Source organism: Schistocerca piceifrons, chromosome 1 (genome assembly GCF_021461385.2).
Source record: "Schistocerca piceifrons isolate TAMUIC-IGC-003096 chromosome 1, iqSchPice1.1, whole genome shotgun sequence".
Classification (NCBI taxonomy): Eukaryota; Metazoa; Arthropoda; class Insecta; order Orthoptera; family Acrididae; genus Schistocerca; species Schistocerca piceifrons.
In genome coordinates this window covers 187,925,657-187,953,214 of record NC_060138.1, presented here as the reverse complement: position 1 = coordinate 187,953,214, position 27,558 = coordinate 187,925,657, and the positions used below count along the sequence as shown (strand labels likewise).

General features: G+C 38.9%; 1 protein-coding gene across 3 annotated transcripts in view; it reads right to left on the bottom strand.

Moving 5' to 3' along the window:
• Positions 1 to 249: 249 nt before the first annotated feature.
• LOC124711601 (protein ARV1) overlaps positions 250 to 27,558 on the bottom strand; it is a 71,190-nt gene continuing 43,881 nt past the window's right edge. For all 3 annotated transcript variants that reach the window (XM_047241771.1, XM_047241762.1, XM_047241779.1), the window contains exons 4-6: positions 14,533 to 14,698; positions 12,257 to 12,490; positions 250 to 433 (exon numbers count right to left, since the gene is read on the bottom strand). In XM_047241771.1, coding sequence (XP_047097727.1) covers positions 315 to 433; positions 12,257 to 12,490; positions 14,533 to 14,698 — 519 coding nt within the window. In that variant the 3' untranslated portion in view covers positions 250 to 314. The remainder of the gene's footprint in view (positions 434 to 12,256; positions 12,491 to 14,532; positions 14,699 to 27,558) is intronic.

The following is a 27,558-nucleotide window of genomic DNA, read 5'->3' as shown; positions in this document are numbered from 1 at the left end:
GAATGTTTCAGTCTTCCAGAATGTTCTAGTCATTCAATTCTCTGTTGTGGGTTCCTGTCTCTATCCCACTTGCCTGTATCGTCCCCCAAGATACTTTAATTTGCAATTTGTGAACTCTCTTGATACCACCATTGTTTGATTTTTATTATTATAGTAATATTTACAGAAAATGAAATGAAAGCTGTTACATACGAATGTAGGAAGGGGAGAGGGGAATGGAAGGGGCCAACACAAAACGGACCTACAAGTTTATTCAACACCATCAATCTATCCTTTATTTCTCTTAACTCCTTGAAATCACATCCTTCCCAGATTTACATTGCATATTTGTAAAGCTGTACATGCAGTGTTTCTGATTCTGTTATGATTGTTTTTGTAAAAAATCCAAGTAGTACCACAAAACCAGCCACTGTTTTTGAGGTCTTGGAAATGACTGTAAAGAAATAAAATCATGTCCTGAATACAATGAATAAAAATGTTGATTTCTACCATACATAAATTTCATATACAATGAATCTCAAATCAACTTGTAGGAGACTCAGAGATAATGAAATATAACACATTTTATAAAAATAAAGTTACAATATTTTGCACTTTTTGTAGGTATGAAATCACTTGCCAGTGAGTGAGAAAGAATCTTAACATTCAGTGAAAAACAAAACTGTCAGCTATGTTTCCTATGCACTTAAAATTAGAATTTCTCCCAATGCAGTCCATGTATGTATAAACACACTTGTCCTCTGCCCTCTCTCTCAGTTTCTTAGAACAAGCTCAAATCATTTGCCTTCTATTATTATTCACCTCTTAATCTTTTAGAGCATAATTTTGCATTTATTTATACAACACATACTATATATAAGGAATACATATTTGCAATTAGAGGTGGTGTCGCAGACTACAGATAAATACATCTGCATCAAAGAACGATGAAATGCTAGAACTAAGAGTAATGTACAACCTTTAACTGACTACTAATTAAAACGTCTAAAGCTAAAAATGATGCTATTTAACTGAAGAAATCTCCTTCATACACATAAGCTACGTCTCTAATATCTAATTCAAACTTAAACTTTTTTAGTTGTGAAGGTATCAACAGGAATACAGTATACATGAAATTGCTAACATGTTTCTCAATATCTGGCATATTTTTAATACTTCATCACTTAATAAGTACACCATAAAAATAATCAATCAAAAGTAGTTAATTAGCAAATACAGTAGAGTCCCATTATTCCGAACTAATTAGGACCGGACCTTGTTTGGATTAGCCGGAATTACGGTGACAGGATTCTAGAATGAAGTATACCAAGCAGATAAGTAAGTACACCAAGTTAACAAATGGGAACAAGTGTGGGAACAATGGCTCACTCTCACTCCCTGCCCTTGTTGCTGTGCACTATTGAGACTTTTGTAGTGTGAGGTCAGTGCACTGCCAGTTGGCTCGCAAAACACTCGATTATGTTAGTTATCGATCGCTGGCATGCGTAACAGTTGTATTGTATTTGTTCAGGTGTAGTGGTGTACGTATTTTCGTCATGAGTAAACAAACATACGTTAATTCTCAAAGAAAAACTGAATGCTTTGAAGCAGAGAGACAATGGTGAGAATGTATCTAAACTGACAAAGGAACTGTGTGTTGGTAAAGCAACCATTTGTGATCAGAAGAACTGAGTGAAGCTTGAATGGTTCTGTGCAACGTCTTTGGGAAAAACACTCTAAATTTGGCAGACTATGAAACAGTCCCAGTATGATAAAGTGGATGAAGCTCTTTTCCTTTGGTTTACGCAGGAAAGAGAAAGGGGAATTCCTTTGAGTGGAGCACCGGTTCAGGAGAAGGCTGTTTACCTGAACAAGTTAATGAATGGTGATGAGTCTTTTAGTGCAAGTACGGGTTGGTTGGACAGATTAAAAAAAAACGTCATGGAATCCGTCAGCTAACAATTAATGGAGAGAAGCTTTCTTCTGACTGTGATGCAGCGAAGGAATACTTGGGTAAGTTTGAAAGAATGATGAGAGGGGGAAAGTATTCTCCCCAACAAATTTATAACACTGACAAGACTGGCCTTAATTTTAGGGCATTGCCAACAAAAAGCCTGCCATCAAAAGTCTGCCATCAAAAGCAGAAGACCATGCTTCTGGTTTTAAAATGTGCAAAGATCGTGTAACTTTATCAGCATGCAGCAGTGCTGCTGGTAATCACAGGCTGCCTTTAATGCTGATTGGCAAATTTGCTAGGCCCAGAGCTTTTAAAACTGCAACATGAAGTCCCTGCCCGTATATTATCGCAACCAGAAAAAAAACATGGATGGATGGTAAGCTGTTCAAAGAATGGTTTCAAGGCCAGTTTGTTCCCTCTGTTCGACAGTTTTCTAAGGAAAATAATTTGTCTCCCTGTGTAATCCTTTTGATTGATAACGCGCTATCTCACCCCAGCACTTGGGAATTATGTGATGGAGAAATTGTGGCGAAGCTTTTGCCCCTGAATGTTGGATCAGGGCGTACTGCATACATTAAAACTTGATAGCATTCCTTTAGTGAACCTGTGAAGGATGTTGACAAACTGCCTATTTGCTTCTGTCTCAGGTTCTTCAGCCGATATTCATCTGATGATTTTACTGATATTTCACCAGCACGAGTGGCTGGCATTATCAAAGCTTCACCCTCCACTGCCAGTGCTGAAATGGAGCCGAGCTATATGTACCTGGCGTGCCAACATCCGAGGGCTTCTCTGAGGTCATTTCCGGTGCGGTTCACCTCTTGCTACCTGTGACGGTCGTTCACCACCGGCAATGGAGAGTGAAGCTTTGACAATACCAGCCACTCGTGCTGGCGAAACGTCAGTAAAATCATCAGACGAGCATTGGCCGAAGAATCCGAGACAGAAGCAAATAGGCAGTTTCTCAACAAGTGGCCACGAAAGCCTCAACAATTTTGTATTACACCTCTATGGGGAGGAGATTTGCAGATTGTACCGACACCTTGACCAACGACAGAAGAAGGAAGAGTGATTGATGTCCTCTCTTGCCTTCCTTTCGCGGTGCAGAGATGAAGATGCTACACCGAAGTTCTTGAAATGTAAGCGCATATTCACCATCGCCCAAGCACATCGTATCTACGACAGAATGGAACAAGCTTTCCTTTATGAGCGAATTCATGAAACATGGAGAGACTTGTCAAGAACGGATCAGGAACGTTTGGACATATTCTATCACCTAAGTAGCAGAAGGCATAAAGACGACTGGGAAAAGATCGACAGCATCACTCACAGGAGCATGCAGGACAAACACGAATGCTGTACTGAGTGACAGAAGAAAAAGTTTGAAAGGTGCCGGAAGCAGACTGACATGGCGATTCCCGACATGTCACATACAGTGGTCAACTTCACTGAACGACAATTGACCGAAGAGGAAGTGTCTGTTCTTCAAAAAGGAGGGAATTTCGCTATCATCCCAAGAACTATACCTATTGAGGACATCACTGCTAACACCGAATCGGCCATTCGGACCCTTCCTTATGAAAGGACAGAGGAAATACACACTGAAACAGCCAGGATACAGCGCCGAGCTAAACCACCAGCTTGTAATCTGAAGAAAGAAGAGGTACAAGCTATTAAGAATCTTAACGATGACAAAGAGTATATTGGTACTGCCTGCTGATAAAGGGAATGCGACCGTTGTAATGAAGAACAGAGATTATGAGCAAAAGATCCGACGACATACCAAAAACTAAGCGCAGATCCGACGCAGCGTATCACACGGAATACGAATTGGTTAATCAAGGCTTCTTCTCTGCCAGTGGACATACAGGGAATCCTGTGCAACACGGAAGCCCTACCACCTCTACTGTATGGATTACCTAAGATCCATAAGAACAACGTTCCACTAAGACCAATTGTTAGTGCTCCTGGCTCACCGACGTATAAACTGGCTAAACACTTGGACACTCTGCTCCAGCCACACGTAGGGAAGACCAACACATAAATAAAGGACTTAGGACATTTCACCGAGAAGCTGAAGGAACTAAAACTTACACCAAACGACATCCTAGTCAGCTTTGATATTGTTTCTCTGTTTGCGAAAGTGCCACTAAGTGACGCTCTGGAGCACATCGATTCCATTTTCCCCGCAAGACATCACAAAGCTCTTCCATGCATGTCTCACCACAAGCTATTTCACATGGAATGGCAATTTCTACAACAGCTGGAAGGTGTTGCCATGGGTAGTCCCCTATGTCCAATGGTGGCCAACTTCTTCATGGAGCATTTCGAAGCACAGGCACTGGAATTGGCGACTTGTAAACCTGAGGTGTGGTACAGATATGTCGATGATACTTTCGTTGTGTGGAGCCACGTTGAAGAGCAGCTCGGTGACTTCCTAAGATACTTGAACAGCCTCCACACCAACATAAAATTTACCATGGAAGTAGAAAAGGACAAAAAACTACCATTTATAGATGTGCTAGTCACAAGGGATGGCGAAAACCTGGGACATAGCGTGTACCGAAAACAGACACACGTGGACCGATACCTGCACAAACTATCAAACCACCACCTGAGCCAGAAAAGAGGTACGATTCACATGTTCGTAATGCGAGCAGGACGAATATGTGAGCCGCAGCGCCTCAGACATGAAATGCAATATCTGGAAAGTGTTCTGAGGAGCAATAGGTACTCCACAAATTATATTAGAAATGTAACAGAACCAAACACTTGACAAAGTTAGAAATCAGGAAAAGAAATGTCGGGTACGACCATTCTGCCATACATTCCCAGAGTGACTGACAGAATCGGTCGTATATTGCACAAACACGGCGTAAGGACAAAATTCAAACCAACAAGGAAGATCAAAGAATGTCTTAGATTGGCAAAGGATAAAAGGGGCCCACTTGCAATGTCGGGAATATACTGCTTACCATGCACATGCGGAAAAGTTTATGTCGGAATGACTGGATGATCAATCAACACCAGGATCAAATAACATAAGTGACATTGCAGGTTGGGGCAGGTGGAGAAATTGGGCGTGGCAGAGCACGCACTGAGTGAGACCAACCGTGTAATAAATTTCACCGACACGGAAGTTCTGGCTGCAGAGAAGCAATATCACACGCGCTTGTTCAGAGAAGCTGTAGAAATACAAAAACACATGAACAGCTTCAGTGAGAAAGAGGAAAGCCTTAAGGTAAACGGATCCTGGTTTCCCGTACTGCAGCGAACGACCGTCGCAAGTAGCAAGAGGAGAACCGCACGGGAAATGACCTCGGAGAAGCCCTCAGACGTTGACGTGCCAGGTACATATAGTCTGCGGCTGTGAGCTTGGCTCCAGTTAACCACTGGCAATGGAGGGTGAAGCTTTGACAATGCCAGCCACTCGTGCTGGCGAAACATCAGTAAAATCATCAGACGAACGTCGGCCGAAGAACCCGAGACAGAAGTAAATAGGCAGTATGTCAACAAGTGGCCACGAAAGCCTCAACAATTTTGTGAAGGGTGTTGTTTATTGGGCCGCTGAGGTATGGCAGAATATTTCAGAAAATACTCTGAGAAAAACGTGGAGAAAACTGAGGACATCTCTTGAATTTCAGGACAACCTAGTCGAAAATGAAGAGGAAACTCTACTACAAATGATGCAATCCCTGATGCGAAGAAGCTAGTGAAGGAGACATAGATGCGTGGAAGGCAGCAGATGGGGCATGTGTGGAGAACCTTATTGACTCTGATTTAGTTGCTGCTGTGACGGAAGTGACAATGAGCCTGAAAGCGCCAAAGGAGAGCTGAAAGCGACAAAGGAGAGCTGTTGCCACACAGTGACGCAGCAGAAGCCCTTGACCTCGCACCATGTTATTTGGAGCAACAGCCCACTGCTACACCTGCTGATATGATGTTTATGAGACTATGGCGCAACTACATGTCGTATAACAGACTGTCTTCATTACGCCAAAAAACAATGAGTTTTTGTCATCTAAAAAGTAGGGATCAAATGTCCGCTGTATTTTAGCAAGTTTGATAGCTTTTATTTCATTGTTGTGCATTGTTTAAACCTAATGTTTTCTTGCCAATTTCTCTAATACATTTACTGTACTGTGTAAATTAAAATTGTGTGTATGTACAGCAGTTTATGGCACAGATTTCCGTACTTACCAGGAAAGTACTTGGGCTCAAACAAACAGATCTGTATGACATTTGGTTACAGGACCATTATGTACCTCTGAATGAGCTGGTGGGTGTCGTTTTTCTGCAAAACTCTGCAGTCATGCTCTAGATATCACTGTAGATGTAATTGTAGATGCCATACGCAATGTAGCAATCTTAACTATAAATGTAAATGCAGGATGTCAATAAAATGCTCCGAGCAATACGAATGACTGCAAAACACACAGTGAAGAAACGCAAGTTGATCGCATGGCATATTTGAACATTCTATAATATCAGTGTTGAATGCCACGTCAATGACACTTTTGAAGTTGTTCACTGGTTGACCAATATCGTAGTCAGCATTCTGCCACGTTTAATGAAGCATTGGTCTGTATACTCTTGCAGATAACTGACTGTAAATGACAGAATGCATATTCATGATAAAGAATCTGTCGTGCAATTTCGGCTGCATATTACTGGCACGTAGTTTAATGAAGTCTGTTATTTTCTTGGCATATATTTTATATTGCCTGAAGAAATGCACATCCAGAGGTTGTGCATATTTTGTAGTTTTAGGCAGAATGATTTTTAAATCTACATGTTTTCCACCAGATGCTTCCAGTAGTACTCATTCACCCTTACATCCAGACCAGGAGTCACAAAGTACTAATGACTTTCTCAACAAATGTGGATTCAAAACTGACAGAAAAAACGTCTTCAGATGTTGTTTCGTCATCTTCCCACTCACACTTGCATCGACGACGACATTTGGAGGGCACCGCATTTCTATTTCCCTTGACACGTGGGGTTCAAACTTTCCACTGGATTCTTGAAAGCAAATATAGTGTTTGTCTGCCAACCGTCCATCCATTTATATAGCAAAAAACACAGATGATGTGACTTACCGAACGAAAGTGCTGGCAGGTCAATAGACACACAAACAAACACATGAAATTCAAGCTTTCGCAACAAACTGTTGCCTCATTAGGAAAGAGGGAAGGAGAGGGAAAGACGAAAGGATGTGGGTTTTAAGGGAGAGGGTAAGGAGTCATTCCAATCCCGGGAGCGGAAAGACTTGCCGTAGAGGGTAGGGGGTAAGTCACATCATCTGTGTTTTTAGATATATTTTTCCCACGTGGAATGTTTCCCTCTATTATATTCATTTATATAGCAACATTGATTGTTTAACTATGTGTTGCACAGTTAAGTGATCACAGTTCCATACAGAGCTAATATCGATGTTTTCTCTTGTGATATGCTCATTGACATCAGCAACAAACGTTTGAGCTCTTTCAATCAGCTCTTCTTCGTCATCCTATCTTTTCGTGCTTGGAGCATAGTGATACGGCGTGATGTTATCTTAAACTCCTTTTTCAAATCAGTAATAAATCCTAGTGAAGCTGTAAAGTTTGTACACCCGAGATTTCTGGCTACGTCCAATGCCCAATGTTGTAAATGCCAATAATGAATGGCGGAACCGCATTCTTGCGCTTCATTGAATTTCGCCATTACACGCTCCTTGATGGTCTTTAACAGCAGTGTACGATTTCCCTTGAAAACTGTATTTCCTTCTCTTTTAATATTGCTTTTAGACTTCAGTTTAGGGTATCTTTTCAGAAACTTGTCGTATGTGTCAAAACCTCTAACGTAATAATAATCGTACATGTTCTCCAGTGTGTTGTCATCAAACGCCGTGATGATACTTGCAACTTTAACCTCCTTCTTGGGAGACGGTTGGTATTCACTGTCACTGCTTCCGTCGCCTCTTCCCGCACTTGCCGTAGCACTACTGTTTGTAATGAGTTGTTCATCTCTATCATCATCATTGTGTGTTAGTGTTACAACAGTATCTGTTTCTAACTTATGCTCATATTTCTGCACTATAACAGATACCAGAAAACATGCGAATGATTCGTCTTCTACACCAATACCATCTTCACAAAGAAGGGTTCTTTGTAACTTTATCTCAACCAATCGCAATACATTAGCAGGATTGATTACCAATCGCCGAGCCATCTGATGCTTCAATACACAAATAATGTCACAAAACGCAACTTCAGAGGCACACTGCACCATCCCTACTGGTCCCGACTGGCGTACCGGCAGGTCAGTGTGCAATGCGGCATGGCATACGCATAGGCCTCTAACAGACGACTGCAGAGTTTTGCAGATGCGGCAGTATCACTAGTGCAATAAGAGACCTTTACATTATTTCTCACACGATTTTGGTGTATTTGTGTTTGTTCAAGCCCAAGTACTTTCCTGGTTAGACTAACATTTTTCATATTTGGATTAACTGAACATTTGGATTACTGCAGTTTGGATTAGTGAGACACTGCTGTACCAACATATTTAGACAGAGGTGATTACGATATAGTTGTAGAAAATATTAGGTTATTAGATTGTATTAGACAAGTTGTATAAGCTAAAATATTGCCAGAGAAACTGCCTTTAAAATTATATTTACTAACACTTTACTTGAAATTAAAGTATGATTTTAGTGTAAGTAAATATGGGTTAGTATGTATGCACCAAAACACGTGATAATGCCCAGTTTTGTAAGGTGAAAAATTTCCTACTTAGGCGAAGCATTTTACTGCAAGGGTAAACTTCCTGGCTTCATTTCGGACAACCCATTGCAGAAACAGACAATATTAAATATGACAAATTGTTTTATAGTCCCCTTATTCTTATTGCACTCAATTTATTCATGATTAAACAGACTACACATACTGCCTTGGGAGAAAAACAGTGACTATACTGTAACGAAAATGTTCTTTCCTGTTTTTCAGCCACAGCTCTCTCAAATTGTATCATCTACAGGACTACTGCACAGTTAACACTTATGAGCTTGGCAGAAAGTTCATAAAATCAGTTTCAGACTATTTCTCTAATGTTTGCTCTTGAATAGTGTGTCGGAAAAATGAACATTTAAAGCTTTCTGTGCCTCTGATTTGTGTTATTTGATTATGATGATCATTTCACCCTATGTAAATGGGAGAGAAAGTTGCTGACTGCAACAATATTATGAAATATTAATATCGTATATGATGTAATATTATAATGGATGACAATGGAGTAAACAAAGTACTATATGGAATGGTCAAAAGTAAGAAGTGGTTTGAGAGAAAATGCAACAAAGACAGACAGAAATGGGAATGAGCTTAATAACAAAGACACTGAAGATAGTGCAGAAGGAGTACCTCGAGCATTTGTTAAATCCAAATGGAAATGGCACTGGATAAGATGAAAGGAGGAAAGGCATCAGGTATGGATGAAGTCGGTGTCAAAATGGTGAAGGCGGCAGGGGAGGTTGAGAAACAGTGGCTGTTTCATGTGATGAGGGATGTGTGGAGTAAAAAGAAGACTCCACAAGATTGGAAGAGGGCACTAATTGTCCCTATATTCAAGAAAGGGAATAAGAAGGACTGTAGGAACTACAGGGGAGTCACACTGATACTACACTGTGTCACACCATATGAAAAGATCATGGAGTGCAGAATCTGAACAAGGGTCAAGACCAAATTGAAATAGGATTGGCATGGCTTCAGACCTGAGACATCAACTGTTGACCTTATATTTGCAATGAAGCAGCTCCACGAGCATCACTACGAATTTGGGGAAGAGCTTGTGGTGGCACTTCTCAATATAGAAAGGGTATAAGCAGATGTATGTAGAAGAAATGTCTGGGAAGCACTAAAAAAGAAGGGAGTGGAAAGAGAGAGAACAAGCAGAGTGGACGAGATGTAATGTTGAAGGTTGAGTTGTGAGAAAATGGGAAATGAAAGGACGGATTGGTTCCAGCAAACAAGTGGTATGAAACAGGGCAGTCCAGAGTCACCTGTCCTCTTCAGTTTGGTCTTAGTTATTATCTCATCCAAGATGGCACAAAAAATTGGAGGAGGCAAGATGAAAGCAATCGTGTTCATAGATGACCTGGGAAACAGGGAGGAGGAGATTCACAAACAGCTGGATGCTTGGGAAGGAACTAAGAGACAGCATGGGATGAAATTTAATGTAAACAGGTGTGAGATCTTGGTTACAACTAGAAAGAAAGCTAGACTAACTAGTAGAATGAAGACTGGAGATTAACAACTGAAGACGGTGGAGGGTGCTGAGTACTTGGTAAGTACGATGGAGGAAAATGGAAGAAATGAGAAAGAGATCAGTGAATGTGGCAGAAAGGCAGAAATATTTCTATGAAGTGTTAGGTGCCTGTTTTACAATGAAAATGTTCCACAAAAAAGCAAAGAATTGTTATTCAAAATTTACTATGTCCCAGTATTGTTGACCTATGCGTCTGAAACAAGGGTAATCAAGAAAAAATATGTAAGCAGATTACATGAATTTCCTCAGAAGTAGGATAAAAGTAACAAAGAGAGAGAAAGAGGATGAGGAATGATAGGGCAAGGGAAAGAGGAAGCTTTACAGAGCAGGATACAAACATCAAGGCTAAGATGGAATGGCCACTTAAAGAGAATGGAAAACAAGAGGATTCCCAAGAAGATACACAAAATGGAGATGTGAAGGAAATTTGTGTTGAAAAAAAGAGGCAAGGACTGGCTCAGAGTGAACACAAAGTTGGTGGGAAGACAGGGCTAGGTGATGAGGCTTATGTTCCATACATCCCCAGCCTGGGTCTGGAAACAGTTGTTGATTAAGGTGGTGGTGGTGGTGGTGGTGATAACATAATATTGTTCTTATCCCATCCTGGAATTTCCATTGTTCAAAGTTGGTAATTGAAATTTCATGAAAAGGTCTTCTATAATGAAAAACATTTCTGTTTTACACTGAGGTGACAAAAGTCATGGGACACCACCTAACATCATGTCGGACCTCCTTTTGCCTGACCAAGTGCAGCAACCTGGCATGGCATGCAGTCAACAAGTCACTGGTAGTCCCCTGCAGAAATATTGAGCCGTGCCGCCTCTGTAACCATCCTTAATTGTTAAAGTGTTGCCAGTGCAGCATTTTGTGCACATACTGATCTTTTAATTATGCCCCGTAAATGTTCAATGAGATTCATGTCAGCTCATGTGAGCGGCCAAATCATTGCTGTACGACCGAAGCCAGCACAGCTTGGAGCTGTGAGTGAAGGATCACCTCAGCTCACATCTGAACACAGCCCTTTTTCATGCTAAAGATGACAATCTTCCCTACACAAACACAAGAAATTTTTGATTAAACTACAAAAGCACACAGATGAAGCCAAGTCAGTAACTCTGCTCAGAAGCTCATAATATAATGAACAAACAATGTATTCTCCTGGTGTTCCACGTACAGCAGTTAGAACGTAACTGAGCTACCTACAAAGACTGCCAGGGGTACAGAACAAAAACAACATCAGTGATACAGGCTGTGTGAATCTACACTGCATCATAACTGGTTTCGACTTCTTAGTAAGCCATCATCAGATGAGATGATTGATCTGAACGTGTTACTATGTAACTTGTCAAAACACAACTGAACAGGGTGTGAGGCCCTGACAATGTAGAGTGCCTCTCCAGATCTGGCACCTGATGACAACTTGCTAAGAAGTTGAAAGCATTTGTCTGATCAAAGGCTGAAAAATAAATAAAAGGATTTCATTATTCTACATTACAGAGTGTAAGGACACACATTGCAAGATCATCTGAGTGTACTGAGAACAATCTTAAGGGCCGAGATCAGAATAGATTGATTTGGAAAAACAGAAGTTCTTGTTTAACCTCATTGATGAATAATGGACACTGTATTTGGCTAGAGAAACACACCTGTGTACTGACCAAAAGTGCAGAAATATTTTCAGTATTATTAATATGCCTGTTGAGTGCTCAACTTTATGGTGTATGGTACATTTTCTCCTAACATTACATGTATACCACCCAGGACTTTTGAGTAGCATTTCAGGATCACTGAAACTCGTTATTTTATGAGTTCCTAGTCACTATTCATTCAGTAAAAACAGATCATCATCATCATCTTTTGACTTCCAAAAGATTCACCAGGTGACATCCTGTTTAATTTTTCCTTCAGAAAACAAGAAAGTATTTTGCGTTGTTTCTCAATATACAATGAAAATCAATTATGGATGTATAACCCAAATGTTTTAATTCAAAAGAACATGATAAATAAAACAAAAATTACCTGAGTAAGAGTGTAACTGTGAGAGATATACGTAGATTGTGACAAACGAACTTGTTATTCCATTTCCATTGCCATCCCATATTAACTCTGCAACTGTAAGAAATTTTCCAAAATTTGACAGAACAAATGCCTTCCAAAAGATCAAAAGTGTAAAATTGTCTTGATATTTTTTTGGAAACACAATCCAATACAGCTTTGTTACTGCTAACACTGTAGCAAGAAGCAGCATGTGACCTGCAAAGCAAGTACAACATTATGAGAAGTCATTCTCTCTCTCTCTCTCTCTCTCTCTCTCTCTCTCTCTCTCTCTCTCTCTCTCTCTCTAATTAGTAAAAAAGATATCCTCTTAACACATTACAACACATTAAAACATGATGGGCATTTCCCAATCTCACAACAGCAGCGGCAGCAACAACATTAAAAACACTAGTGTTACATTGTGAGCCCTCTTATATGAAAATCGGCAATCCCTCCACACCAGTTCTTTAAGAATACAGTTCTTGTGTGTAAAACAGCTTAAAGCATCTGGTTTCTTTACCAACGAGTAAACGTGCTTAACTTCACATGTCAAGCATGTGAAACCTTTCTGACTGAGTAAAGTTTGTCAGTTTGCACTCCTTGTTAAGAAGAACTAATTTTTCAAGAATCTCAATTTTTATGGAATGTCATGTGTCATACAATGATATAATTTTGTATATACATTCATGGATCCTGTCTGAAAAATTTGTTGTGAATAAAGTTAGTAGTAATGAAGTAATAAAGCAAATCACTATGCAAATGTAAGCACTTAAAATAATTGTATACTTCTCTACATGTGCTGCTGTTGGTTCTGAAATAGAAATACTCTTGCTGCTTGTGCAAATTTCCTAGGTACTGAATATTAAATTCAAGAGCACTTGATCACGGATCTAACCATTTTGAAGACACTGGTATAGTTCCCAGTCATTTGTTCTCAATGTATAATCAGAACTAATATAGATGCAGCAGAAACAATTCTGCAGTTGGCAGAATGCAATGCAATAAAAAGACCGTATGAGTATTCTAATAAATTATGTGACAGGATTTCTGGACAGAGCTTACCTTCAGGAGATGACCTGTGTAGCACTGCCAATAGACACATCTCTAACTGTCTCTTGATATGAGAAACATTCTCTCCATCTCTCCCACAGTGGCAGAATACCACTACTTCACCCCTGCTCCCAACCCCTTGCCTCATGGCTCATATTCCTGCAATATATCCAGATGCAATACCTGCCCATACACCTTCCCACTACGACATACTCCAGTTCTGTCACTAACATCTCCCAACCTATAAAAGGCAGGGCCACTTGTAAAAGCAGCCATGTAATCTACAAACTTAGCTATAAACACAGTACCACATTCTATATGGGCTTGACAACTGATGAGCTGTATGTCCACATGAATGACCACTGATAGACTGTAACAAAAGACAGCTGGACCGCCCAGTTTCTGAACATCCTGCCCAACACGAACTTCAATGACTACTTCACAGCCTGTGCCATCTGGAGTGTTCTTACCACCAACAGCTTTTGTGAGATGAGTACGTGCAAACTCTCCCTACAACATATCTTTCATTCCCAATAACCCCACTGGCCTCAAACTTTCTCTTCTCTTCCCCCCCCCCCCCCCCCCCCCATTCCACTAGCACAACTTCACAGTTGCAGTGAATGGTGTGTTGTGACTCCACAAATGTTCATGTAATCCCAACACCCACCCCATCCACCATCACTATTTGCTATCATGGTATGAGGTTCTGAGAATTGTCAAATAGTGACAAACTGGTTACCATCAAAGTAAATGTTTTTGCAGTTGAGACTGTTTGTAATCCATTTTTAAAGTACTTTTAGCCAGATTGCCATTTCTCCATGAGAAATGTTCTCAAAAATTGTAATCTTTCCACATTGTTTAACAACAATGAAAATCCTGTGGGGATAATATGTAAAAATAAAGGAAAGGCAACCACTCACCTATAGCTGACTCTGTGTAGCATAGTATTTGTACTAGCTTTCGAGCTCTTGCTCTTTGTCTTTAAGTATACACGTTTACGCACACAGCCACCCAAATGCACACACCAATGGCCACGGGTCCAAATGCAATTCAGATGCAGACCATACTGTGCAAGATGTGAATAAGTGAGGGATGATGCATCAATACTGTACACTTGTGAATGCCTGTTTTCCCATATTAACCTGCCAAATTCTGAATGGATGTGATTGACAGAAATATATTTATTTATTTATTTATATTTTACTAACCAAAAAGGACTTGCAAGCAAGTGATGTAAAAGTATTTCTCTCCTTCAAACATAAGTTCTGTACTTTTATAGCCTCCATTGCTTAATGAAGAATATTGTTTCTTCATGGACACCCATTCGCAATATGTTTCAGCCAAAAGCAACACAGCTGCAAGCTTCCAATGGCCCTTAAATAGAAAAAAAATAAAGAAAAAATATAAACATGTGATTTGGACATGTGTAAATGATAAATACAAAAGAAATAGTTAACCCAGCACACTTCATAGTTACACTGACTATAACAGTATTGAAGTCATGTTAAATCCACAGAAGAATATATATTATTTTGGCTGGGCTTGACTATGACTGTCCTTCAAAGGCCTTGAATTATAAAAGAAATCCAGTCATTTTAAGTATTTTTTACACTTGTAAAATCCGGGATGGAATAATGACAATATTATGAAAAGGATAGATCGCTACTCGCCATATAGAGGAGATACTGAGTGACAGACACAACAAAAAGACTGCTGAACATGTGAACTTTTGGCCACACGTGTGTGGGTTGTGCTTGCATGACTGAGCATGTGTGTTATCTACTTCAGAAGACCTTCTGGCTGAAAGCTCACATTTAACAGTGTCTGTTGCGCCTGTCTGCAACTCAAAATGTCCCCTATATGGTGAGTGGCAATCTGTCCTTTTCATAATACTGTCATTTTATATTTGTGCAGTACATATATTGAGTAAAATCTCACACGGGTGCTGTAGCTTATTGGGGCTAGTCAAATTGACATGGATCAAACGCATTTGACAGACACGGATAGCTTTTCCTCACTGCCAATCTAGTCTGACTTAGCAGACAAAACCAAGTTTAAAACATTGTCTGCTTTTTTTATTTGAAAGTAGACATGAAACATTGCTAGTTACGTAGCTAAACTAGAGCTAAATAAAAAAAGGAAACTCAGCACGTCAAAGACCACACACAATGCTGATAAAATACCCATGTGCACTGCATTGTAAGCTGGATCAAAATAGAGACAAACTTGAAACAGGAGAATATCAGTCCAAAGAAATACAGTACTGCAACTTTTATCGATTCTATCACTTTGTCACCCGCTGTGCTGAGTGTAGTCCTGGAGTGTACAAGTAAAATAGTGCATTCTGTTTTCAGAAGTAGTTTACTTCAGTAAACAATGTTTCAAACAGGTTCTTATTGAAAAGTGCTGTGACAACAGTTGTAAAAACGCAAAAGTTTAACAGTGTATCGTATATAAAGTGTCAGAAACAGAATGTAAAAGGAATTCTGTGTGTGAAGAACAACTTCTAGCTACATGAAAAGTGTGCTTAATCTTCATTAGTGATGGTACTCACTGGGCATGCTGATGTGTTATTCTCATATCTTTCTAAGTGATGAATGACGACTGTGGCCTTTGTGAACATGGTTTCATGTTTGTTAAGTGTTAACATTTCAAATAGCATACTATAGGAAAGTTTCTGACTTTCTTATGTGCATGTTCACGATCTGAGATGGATGCAGCGTATTTACTGGTCGGGACACTGAGGTTAATCTTTCCACATGATGTGGCACTTGCTGTTCAGCTGATTACTCCATGTCATCACCACCCTACCTAGAAAGTGTGCTGAGGGCTATGGCATCCTGCCTAGAAAGAGTGCTGAGGGCCATGGGAGAGAAGTTCATGTTGTCAGCAATATTGTCACGGTAACAAAAGTTGAAGCTGTTATTACATTCGATAACATATCTCTACTATGCTTGGAAAAGGACTGTTAAACAAATGGTTATAATTGTGACTTACAATCATATTTTGTGTGTATATGAGGTGTTATGAACTGCAGCTGATGGAACAATATATTTCTATATTCTTCTTATTATTCAGCAGCTAGCTGCAAACACCTTGAGAATGTTGCAAAAAATGGGGATGAGATGAAATTACAAGAAACTCAGGAAGTGCATTCTCTCAGCCTCTGTCACCTCAATTTTCCAACTTCCTACCTACATGAGGTGCCTCTGTTGAGCTGAGCAACTCAGTGAATGGTTGGGTAACCAACACTAGTGGGAAACAGTCAGTGAGGGGACAGGATTTGGAGGCCAGTGAAAGGCAATGGGAAACCACCATCGAAATTACTTGCTTCAAAATGCTCCTGAGTTTTAAGTTCCCCATTCAGATCTGTGGGGGAACCACACAGAGAAGCTTCATGAAGAGTAAGATGCTGCAAGCAGAAGTACTGTGTGGGAACATGAAATGTAAGACCCTTGTATAAAGGAAAACTGGACATGGCCCAAAGAGAAATGGAGATAACTGGCAACAACGTACTGAGAATAATAAAAATTAGGTGGGCTGGCATGGGACAATTTGCTTCAGATGGCTATATGGTTTACTATTTGAGACAAGAGAACAGGAGCAATGTAGTGGCCTTCTCAGTTAGTAACAGAGTAAGAAAAGTTGTAATGGGGTGCAACTATAAAAATGATAGAACGATGACTATCAGATTCCAAGGTCAACCCCTTAATATCACAATCATTCAAGTTTACATCCCAACCACTGATGTTGAAGAGGATGTTATTGACCAATTCTATGTAAATTTGCAGGAACACAAAAGTGGGAAATCAAATTGTAGAAAGTGTAAGGAGAAATTTTGGTCTTGATACAACAAATGGAACATGATAGAGATTCCTAGAATTCTGCGAAGACAGTTTACTGGTTTGGCACAACTTCATCAAGTAATGGCATTCGTTGGTTATTACTAACACAATGCTCCAGCTACCCAAACAATGCCTATACAATTGGATTTCACCAAGCAGACAATACCAGAATCAAATTGATTAAGTACTTCACAATCAGAGGTGGAAGAGTGCCAGCCAGTCAACTACAACAAGACCTGGAGCTGATTGCAGATCTGACCATGATCACTTAATTGCAAAGTTCCAGCTGAAACTGAGGAAAGTGGCCAAAGCCATACCATTTTACAGATACGATCTTAAGAACATACCTTGTGATTATACAAGAGACATCAGGAATACATTTAATGCACTAGAGTTAGAAGACAAAAACACACAAGATTTGTGAACATGTCTATGAAGCAGCAGAACTGACTCCCAAGAAATAGAATAAGGAGAAGGCCTGATGGTTATCGGCTGAGGCATTGCACGTTGCACAAGAATGAAGTAAAGCAAAATTGAAACAGGATAGATTAGCAACATTTAAATTAAATGATAAGTTTTGAAAATCAGCTAGAAGAGCCAAGAATATCTTCTTAAATAAACAGTGCAAAGAAGCTGAAGAGACTAGCAGAGTGAGGAGCAGAAGGAAGCTTTACAAGAAGATTAGAGACATCAACGGAAAATTCCGTGTGAAAACTGGAATTATGAAAGATAGAAATGGTAAAGATTTAACAGGAGCAGAGGACATTAAGGAAAGATAGGCAGAATACATACAAGATCTATATAGGAAAGAACTGGAGACTCATGATGAGGAAGGTAACATTATTTTAGAATCAGAGCCAGATATTTTGGAGAGAAATCAAATGGGCCCTATAAAATGTTGGTGAAAACGAGGCCAGTGGATATGATGGAATTCCAGCAGAATTGTTCAGAGTCATTGGAAATAATGCAGTGAAAGTTTTCACTCAGTATGTCAAGAAAAATGGATAACCAACAGTGGCCAAAGATGGGAAGAGTTCAGTATTCATCCCAAACAAGGAAAATTCTAGAGTGTGTTCAAATCACCATACAATCTCACTTATCTCGCTTGCTAGAAAAGTCATGCTCAAAATCTCACTAAATAGACTTCGCCAGTATATGGACCAAGAGCTACATGAAGAACAACCTAGATTTTGTAAAGGAAGAAGGACCAGAGGTCAAATTGCTAACATCTGATGGATTATGGAGAAGGCAAGAATTTCAGAAAGATGTATACCTCTGATTTATTGATTATGCTAATGCCTTTGACTGTATCTGCTACAATAAATTATGGGAACTACTCAAAAACAGGGGATTACCACATCACCTCATACAGAATTTATACTCTGACCAAGAAGCCATGGTGAGGACCATATAAGGCACAACTAAATGGCTCCACATTCAGAGGTGCACATCATCACCTTATTTATTCAATTCTATGCAGAGCACATTATGAGGAAAGCCGAGCTAGCTAAAGAAGAAACTGGAATTAAAACAGCTGGGATAAATAATCTTAGATTTGTGGATGACACCATACTGATGGCATAAGGCGAAGAAGAGTTAAAGATTTGCTTATAGAAGTTGGAAGAAGGGAGTCCAAGGGCTGATCTAATGCTGAATGCCAAATCTTGACAATGTTTTAATGAGAAGAGACATAACATTAACAATGAAGATTTGTATAGTAAGAACTATGATCTTTCCAGTTATGATGAACAAATATGAGACTTCGACTGTAAGAGAGACTGAATGACGTAGAATGGATGCCTTTAAATTATGATGATGGAGGAGGAAATTCCTTAGTGTTCCATGAACTACAGAGAGAACAAATAGGTCAGTTAGAGCAAATAAAACCAGATTGTTCCTTGGGAAGGTCTGATACTGACCTACTTTGTGCATATTATGAGATAACATGATTCGCTGGAAAAGAAGTTAATGTCTGGGAAGATCAAAGGCACAAGGTGAAGAGCTAGACCAATGGCATAGATTCCAACCTGAAAATCTGTGAGTGTGTGCAGGACAGAAGAAATTGGCTTGCCTTTTTCTTTAAGTCCTCTGTCGACTGCCAGAAGAATATATGGTTTAGTGGAAAGAGAAAATCAAAGAGATATCACTTTGACATTTAAAGGGTATCGTAACTTTAAATTCAACACCAGTACCAATTAACATCAAGTACCATAACTGTTTGCAGGACAAAAACACCACTAGTTCACAGGAAGGAATTATTAAAATGCTACATACCAACATTGACACTTTAAAAGAAGAAATAATAAAACTGAGTACTGAAACACAGTTTAGGAAAAGCTGAGGAGGTAGACAAAAATAACATAAAAACCTGATGGAATTCCTACACAAGGAACTCCCATGGAAGTCTCAAACGCTGAAAATGAATATCTGTGTAAAATTGCAACACACAGTGAAAAGTAAACTCAGTGTCTCAGAGATGAAAACTGAATTTTAAAAAAATAATCATAATTCTTTGTCACAGGTGATTCCCTGCCGAAGAATGTGGTAGTGCCAAATTATTCTGATGTTTGCCCAGGAACTAGAAGCTGCCAGTTGAAGTAACACTTCAATGACATATTAAGCTTACAGGATGGTTCAGCAGATGCATCTCTGAAGAATTACAAACAAGTTTTCATCAATGTAGATACAAATTCTCTTAGAAACGACAGTGAAGAGGAAACTATTAGCAAAACAAAAAATTTAATTTGATCTGCCAGTATCCTCTACAAAACACTTGGAATTGTAGTGACTAGCAGTGTGTACAGAAGATCCCTCAGTGATTAATATACAGAGTGAGTCAGCAGCTGCTGGCTGAGAAACAGGGAAGTAACCTGACATTTGGTGGTAAGTTCCTATGGGACCAAACTGCTGAGATCATCGGTTCCTAGGCTTACACACTACTTAATCTAACTTAAACTAACTTATGTGAAGAACACACACACACCCATGCCCAAGGGAGGACTTGAACCTCTGACGGGGGAAGCCGCACGAACCATGGCAACACGCAGCAAACAACGCAGCTACCATGCGCGTCTTTTGTAACATTTTATGGGTTCATAACCAGGAGTGAATTGTATAGTTTCATCCGTGTGCTTTGGTAGTTCAGTTTCTGAATCTCTGTGTGTTAATCTAATTTATTAGACACAGTTCCTGCATTGTCCTGTGTGTCTCCGGTAAAGTTCCATAGTGCACGTCGACTGTCATTTGTCCACGTAGTGTAGTTTCCACAGTCTTTAGTATGGATAAGGACTGTGATGGCTGCACGTGCAGATGTGAGCTGAGTTGGTGACACTTTGCTCTTAGCTCCAGGCTGTGATGGCTTTGGTTACACAGCTTGAAGCTGCAGTGGATGGGCATCACTGTTGTGTGCCGGCTGTGCAGATGCAATGGACATCCACAACAAGTCTGACTTCACCGATCGGCCCGCACTGGTGACCAGCCCAGTTACAGCTCACACTGAGGTTGACCACTAACCAACCTGTGGTCGAGTGGGAGGTAGCCTAGGGGCATGTGGTGAGCAGCAAAAGACTGCCCAGCGGGCTGCATGTAAGGCCACCCTGGTTAGTCTGACATACAGGTTCCAGGTGCAGTCTGTAGCCCTCAGCCAGAGGCAGTCGTTTGTTCTTTTTCAGAGGGAACCTCTCAGCCTGCAAGATATGGGCAATCACAGAGGGTAGGATTATTGGTAGTTGGGGCCCCTTAGGAACTTGGCTGCCAAGGAGAGGAAGAAAGCAAATGTGCACTTCGATGCATACCTGGCAGAGTCATTCCAGATGCGATGAAGAGCACCGTGTGCAGTCACCTGTGGGTGCTGGCTCATGTCGGTACCAATGATATGTGTCACTTTGGATCAGAAGAGATTATCTCTAGTTTCAAGCGGCTATCAGAAGTGGTAAGGGCTACCAGTCTTTCTTGCATACGAAAGCAGAGCTCACTATCTGCAGCGTAGTCAACAGGAGCGACTGCAGACCTTTGGTACAGAGCTGAGTGGAGGGTCTGAATCAGAGCTCAGATAGTTCTGCGACTTTGTAGGCTGCAGATTCCTCAACTTGCACCATAGGGTGGTGGGGTTTCGGGTTCTGCTGAATAGGTCAGGAGCCCACTACACGCAGGAGATGGCTACATGGATAGCAGGGGTTGTGGGCAGTTTTTTTTCAGTTAGAGTGTCTTCGGAAAATACAAGAAGGGCTTCAGTCTCACAGGGAGGAGGTTGAACATAGGAAGAATATAGATAGAGGAACAATTGGTATAACAGTTGTAAATTATTGTAGCTGTGTTGGCAAAGTACCAGAGCTCCAAGGGCTAATAGAAAGCACTGATGCTCAAATCATTATAAATGCTGAAAGCTGACTAAAGCTGAATATAAGTTCAGACAAAGTTTTTGCGAAGAACCTAATGGTGTTCCTAAAGGATAGGATAAACACAGTTGGTGGTGTCATGTTTGTTGCTGTTGTAAGTAGTTATCTTGTAGCGAAATTGAAGCAGATACAAGGGTACTAGGAAAGTTTTGCAATACAACACAACAATAAATTGCAGGAGGCTGATTGTTGCTGTGTTCTGTGCTTGCTATGGCATCTTGGTCACAAAGTGAGATTTGGGCAGTTTTGCGGTACAACTTTTAGCTCCTTTGAGTAAGTATGAGCAGAAGTCATGCTTGGCAATTGGAATAAAAAAATAATTGGATCCTTTTACCAACCTCCCAACACAGATGATACAATTGCTGAAAGGTCCAAAGAAAACTTGAGTTTAATTTCAAACATCTACCTGACTCATACAATTCTAGTTGGTGATGACTAATTTATCCTCCATATGTTGGCAAAAATACACATTTAAATCTGGAGGTACACACAAACCATCGTCTGAAATCGTGCTAAATGCATTCTCTGAAAATTATTTCGAGCAATTAGGTCATGAGCCCACACGAATAGCAAATGGTTGTGAAAACACACTTGACCCCATAGCAGCAAATAATCCGAGCTAGTAACAAGCATCAAAATGGATACAGAGATTCGTGAACACGGGGTTGTCATAGCAAGACTGAATTTTGTAACCCTCAAATCAAATAAAAAACGAAAAAATATACATATTCAAAAAAACTCACTTGATGCCTTCCTAAGAGGCAATCTCCACTCCTTCCAAATTAACAATGTACGTGTAGACAACCCTTGGCTTGAATTCAAAGAAGTGCTATTGATACCAACTGAGAGATTTATACCAAATAAAATAACAAATGATGGAGCTTATGCCCCTTGGTACACAAAACAGGTCAGAACAATGTTGCAGAAACAATGAAAAAAGCATGCCAAATTTAAACGAATGCAGAATCTCCAAGATTGGCGATCTTTTACAGAAGCTTGAAATTTAGCACTTACATCAATGTGAGATGCTTATAATAGTTTCCACAATGAACCTGGCAGAAAATCCAAAGACATTTTGGTTGTATGTAAAGTGTGTTAGCGGCAAGACAAAGTCAATGCCTTCTCTGCGTGATAGCAATGGAAATACTATCGATAATAGAGCTGCGAAAGCAGAGTTACTAAACACAGCCTTTCAAAATTCCTTCACCAAAGAAAACGAAACTGAATCTAGAACAGCTGCTAACATGAGTAACTTACAAGTAGATATCCTCGGAGTAATTTAACAACTTAAATCCCTTAACAAAAGTAAGTCTCCTGGTTCAGACTGTATACCAGTTAGGTTCCTTTCAGAGGATGCTGATGCAATAGCTCCATACTTATCAATCATATACAACTGCTTGCTCGACGAAATATCCGTACCCACAGACTGGAAAGTTGCACAAGTCACACCAATATTCAAGAAAGGTAGTAGGAGTAATTCACTAAATTACAAGCCCATATAATTAATGCTGATACACAGTAGGATTTTGGAACATATATTGTGTTCGAACATTATGAATTACCTCAAAGACAATGGTCTATTGAGACACAGTCAACATGTATTTAGTAAATATCATTCTTAAGAAACACAAGTAGCTCTTTACACACAAAGTGTTGAGTGCTATTGACAAGGGATCTCAAATTGATCCTGTATTTCTAGATTTCCAAAAGGCTTCTGACACTGTACCACACAAGTGGTTTGTAGTGAAACTGCGTGCTTATGGAATATCAGCTCAATTATGTAACTGGATTCATGATTTCCCATCAGAGGGGTCACAGTTCATAGTAACTGATGGAAAGTCATCGAGTAAACAAAAAGTGATTTCTGGCATTCTCAAACGTAGTGTTATAGGCCCTCTGCTGTTCCTTATTTATACAAATGATTTAGGAGACAATCTGAGCAGCTGTCTTAGGTTGTTTACAGATGATGCTGTCATTTATCATCTAGTAAACCCATCAGAAGGTTAAAACAAATTGCAAAACGATTTACGTAAGATATCTGAATGGTGAGAAAATTGGCAATTGACCCTAAATGATGGAAAGTGTAAGGTCATCCATATGGGTGCTAAAAGGAATCCATTAAACTTTGGTTACATGATAAATCAGTCTAATCTAAAGGTCGTAAATTCAACTATATGTCTAGGAATTACAATTAAGAACAACTTAATTTGGAAAGAACCCATAGAAGACGTGTGGAAAACAAACCAAAGACTGTTTTATTGGCAGAACACTTAACAGATGCAACAGATCTAAAGAGACTGCCCGCACTACACTTGTCCACCCTCTTTTAGGGATACTGCTGTGCGGTGTGGGATCCTTACCATATAGGATCAACAGAGTACATCGCTTAATTCAAAGAAGAGTAGTACATTTTGTATTATTGAGAAACAAGGGAGAGAGAGCGTGTCAGGGACATGAAACAGGATTTGGGATGAAAATCATTAAAACAAAGGTGTTTCTTGCTGTGGCGGGACCTTCTCCCAAAATTTCAATCAGCAGCCTTCTCCTACAAATTCGAAAATATTTTGTTGATGCCAACATACATAGGGAGAAACAATTATCATAATAAAATAAGGGAAATCAGAGCTTGCACAAAAAGATATAAGTGTTCGTTTTTTCCATGCACCGTTTGAGAGTGGAATAATAGAGAATTATTGTGAAGCTAGGCACTTAAGTGTGATTTGCAGAGTATCGATGTAGATGTAGAACACTGGAAACTATAGAAAAGAAAGAATGTTCATATATTATAGGCTGAAATATTAATGGTCTAACTGATGTCTTTACATACAAAAGTCAAATTGATTTATTACAAATTATTCTTTCTGAATGTAAAAATATCAAAGTTACTTGTCTCAATGAGCAATGGCTTACAGATGATATTATTAAAATTCTCAAAGAAGTTGCATGCATACTTATTCACTCTGATATAAATATAAACTAAGAAACAATTTTCATTCTTTGAATGAAGAGTGTGTAACAGAGATGCTGTGTTAAGGGACCTACATATAGTGTTAGAAATCTCTATTTACAGATTACCAGAGAAGCTTATAATTGAAGCTTTTCTGGTCAAATTTCACGGCGTGCCTGAAATTTTTTATAAAGAAAACAGGAAAAGATCAACTGCTGACTTCAATATTAATATTACAGTTGGAAGCAATGATTCATACAGATTCATCGACTATAAAAACTTTGGCTTCAAAGTAAACTTTACACAAACCACTAGAGCAAATGTGACCTGTATTGACAAAATTTTTACAAATTATGTGTTTGAAGATTTTTACAAGCTTTTCTTAAATTTAGGAATCTCGGACCACTCTGCATTATTCATTGAACTACCAACAATTGACAGAGAAATTTCATGTAACAAAACTGTGCCAAAAGACACTTCAATAAAAGAAATACAACCCTGTTTGGTTGATAAATTACATGAGTGTGAATGGCCTTTTGACAGCTGTATTTCAAATAGTAACTTCGACAAATTTTTAAGTAGGTACTTCAAAATCTTCAATGAAACCTTTTCATTTAGAGCCATGTATAACAAAATTAGTGGTAAACTTAAATGTATAACGCAAAGTACAAAAATTTCTAGTGACAGGAAGAAGTACAATAAAAATAGGCATTGTACTGAGTATGTTTGACATTATCAAGCTATATCTCAATAATAATAATAATAATAAAATAATAATAATAATAATAATAATAATAATAATCTGTGGCAGGAGCTAAACAAATGATAAAAAATTGCATTTTACAACACAAAAGTAAGACAAAGGCAATGTAGTCCATTGTCAAATTAGAGTGATTAGTCATGAAAGGCGATGATAGCCTTATTGTTAACCCAGCTCAAACATCAAAAAGTTTAAATGAACTCTTTATAAATGTGGCTATGACAGATGTTAAAGTAAATCCCTTTGGACTTCACCAAAAAACTGAGGATGGATATAAAAAATGTGGAAAATGTTATATTATCACAACAAAACAAAAACTCTGTTTGGTGGGAAGGGATATCCACTAAAGTAATTAAAGCAGTGTATCACATAATGGCAACTCCACTAACTCAATCAACCAACATTCTGAACAGGGATGCTTTCCTGAAGTGTTTAAGTACACCAAGGTGGTCAGATCTTGTTTCAAGAATGAGTTCAGGGAAGACTTCAAAATCTATCACTCTATTTCTATTCTTCCAGTTGTGTCACAAGTGTCAGAGAATGTTGCAACAATTCACACTCTAAATTTTATTGTAAAAAAAATTATATTACAGGATTGCAAGTAACCAATTTAGATACCAACAAGGAGAAAAGACTCTAGATGCAGTGAATAGTTTTAGGGGTGAAAAGATAAGCAAAATATTAGATCAGAGGAGTGTAAAGTTGTATGTCTCTGCTGTCTTACAGAAGCCTTTGTCACAGTATCAATGAAAATGTCCCACGGCTCCATTTTAGGATCAATTGTGTTCCTGCTCTGTGTAAATAACTTACTCAAATATAAATTCTCCACTAGTAGTGCCTGCAGAGGGTACTCCTGTTTTGATCGAAGATAATAAAGAAACAAATTTCAAACTCTAGTGTGATTGCACGTGATACACTAGGAAATAGGTTCCACTGAAACTGTTTGAAATTAAATATTATGAAAATCAAATATTCCAAAAGTGTGGAGCTTGAAATACAATGTAACAATCAACTTATGAGAGAAGTTGACATGATCAAATTCTTTGGACTATCTGCATTTGCAATGCAAATACTAGAAAATTCTACTGATATGAGAACACAAAAAGTAGCATACCACAGTTAGTCTGAATCTGGCATTAGGAATGGTATTATTTTCTGGGGAAAAGTTGTATGTCTCTGCTGTCTTACAGAAGCCTTTGTCACAGTATCAATGAAAATGTCCCACGGCTCCATTTTAGGATCAATTGTTTTCCTGCTCTGTGTAAATAATTTACTCAAATATAAATTCTCCACTAGTAGTGCCTGCGGAGGGTACTCCTGTTTTGATCGAAGATGATAAAGAAACAAATTTCAAACTCTAGTGTGATTACACGTGATACACTAGGAAATAGGTTCCACTGAAACTGTTTGAAATTAAATATTATGAAAATCAAATATTCCAGAAGTGTGGAGCTTGAAATACAATGTAACAATCAACTTATGAGAGAAGTTGACATGATCAAATTCTTTGGACTATCTGCATTTGCAATGCAAATACTAGAAAATTCTACTGATATGAGAACACAAAAAGTAGCATACCACAGTTAGTCTGAATCTGGCATTAGGAATGGTATTATTTTCTGGGGAAGTTCAAATGGCACATCTTGATTACTGAAACTGCAGAAGAAATGTCAGATAAATGTGTATTGCACAGAAAAAAGAATGTTGTGGGCCATTACTTCAAAAAATATAAATCCTCGTGGTTTTCTCACATACATTAATGAAATTATAATGTTCCTACATAGTGCACAAAAATTATTCGAGGAGAATCATTTTAGCCCTACATACAACACAAGACAGTGTATGGATATGAAAATACATAATAAATTAATGGGCAAAAATTAACTTATTTAATGTCAACCCACAGATTCTAAAAATAAATCTGCAGCCTATTCTGTGGGAGGAATGGGGCTATTTGGTAGAAGAATTCATGTGGAATGAAATGGTAATTTAAACAAGGGGGACATCAGCATTAGATTTTTTTACTGCATAAATTAAAATTGTATTATTATTGGGAAAAACTGTATTATTTGGATGCTGTTTACAATGCAGGAGAAACATCTAAGAACAAGATATAGAGGATAAACATTTTTAAAACACCAGAAAAATTTTGATTAAATACTGGATGAATGAAGACCCTGACTTATATCTACATCAATATTTATACTTTGCAACCCGTCATGAAGTGTATGCCATAGGGTACATCCCTTTGTACCCTTTGTTAGGGTTTCTTCCCATTCCTTTCA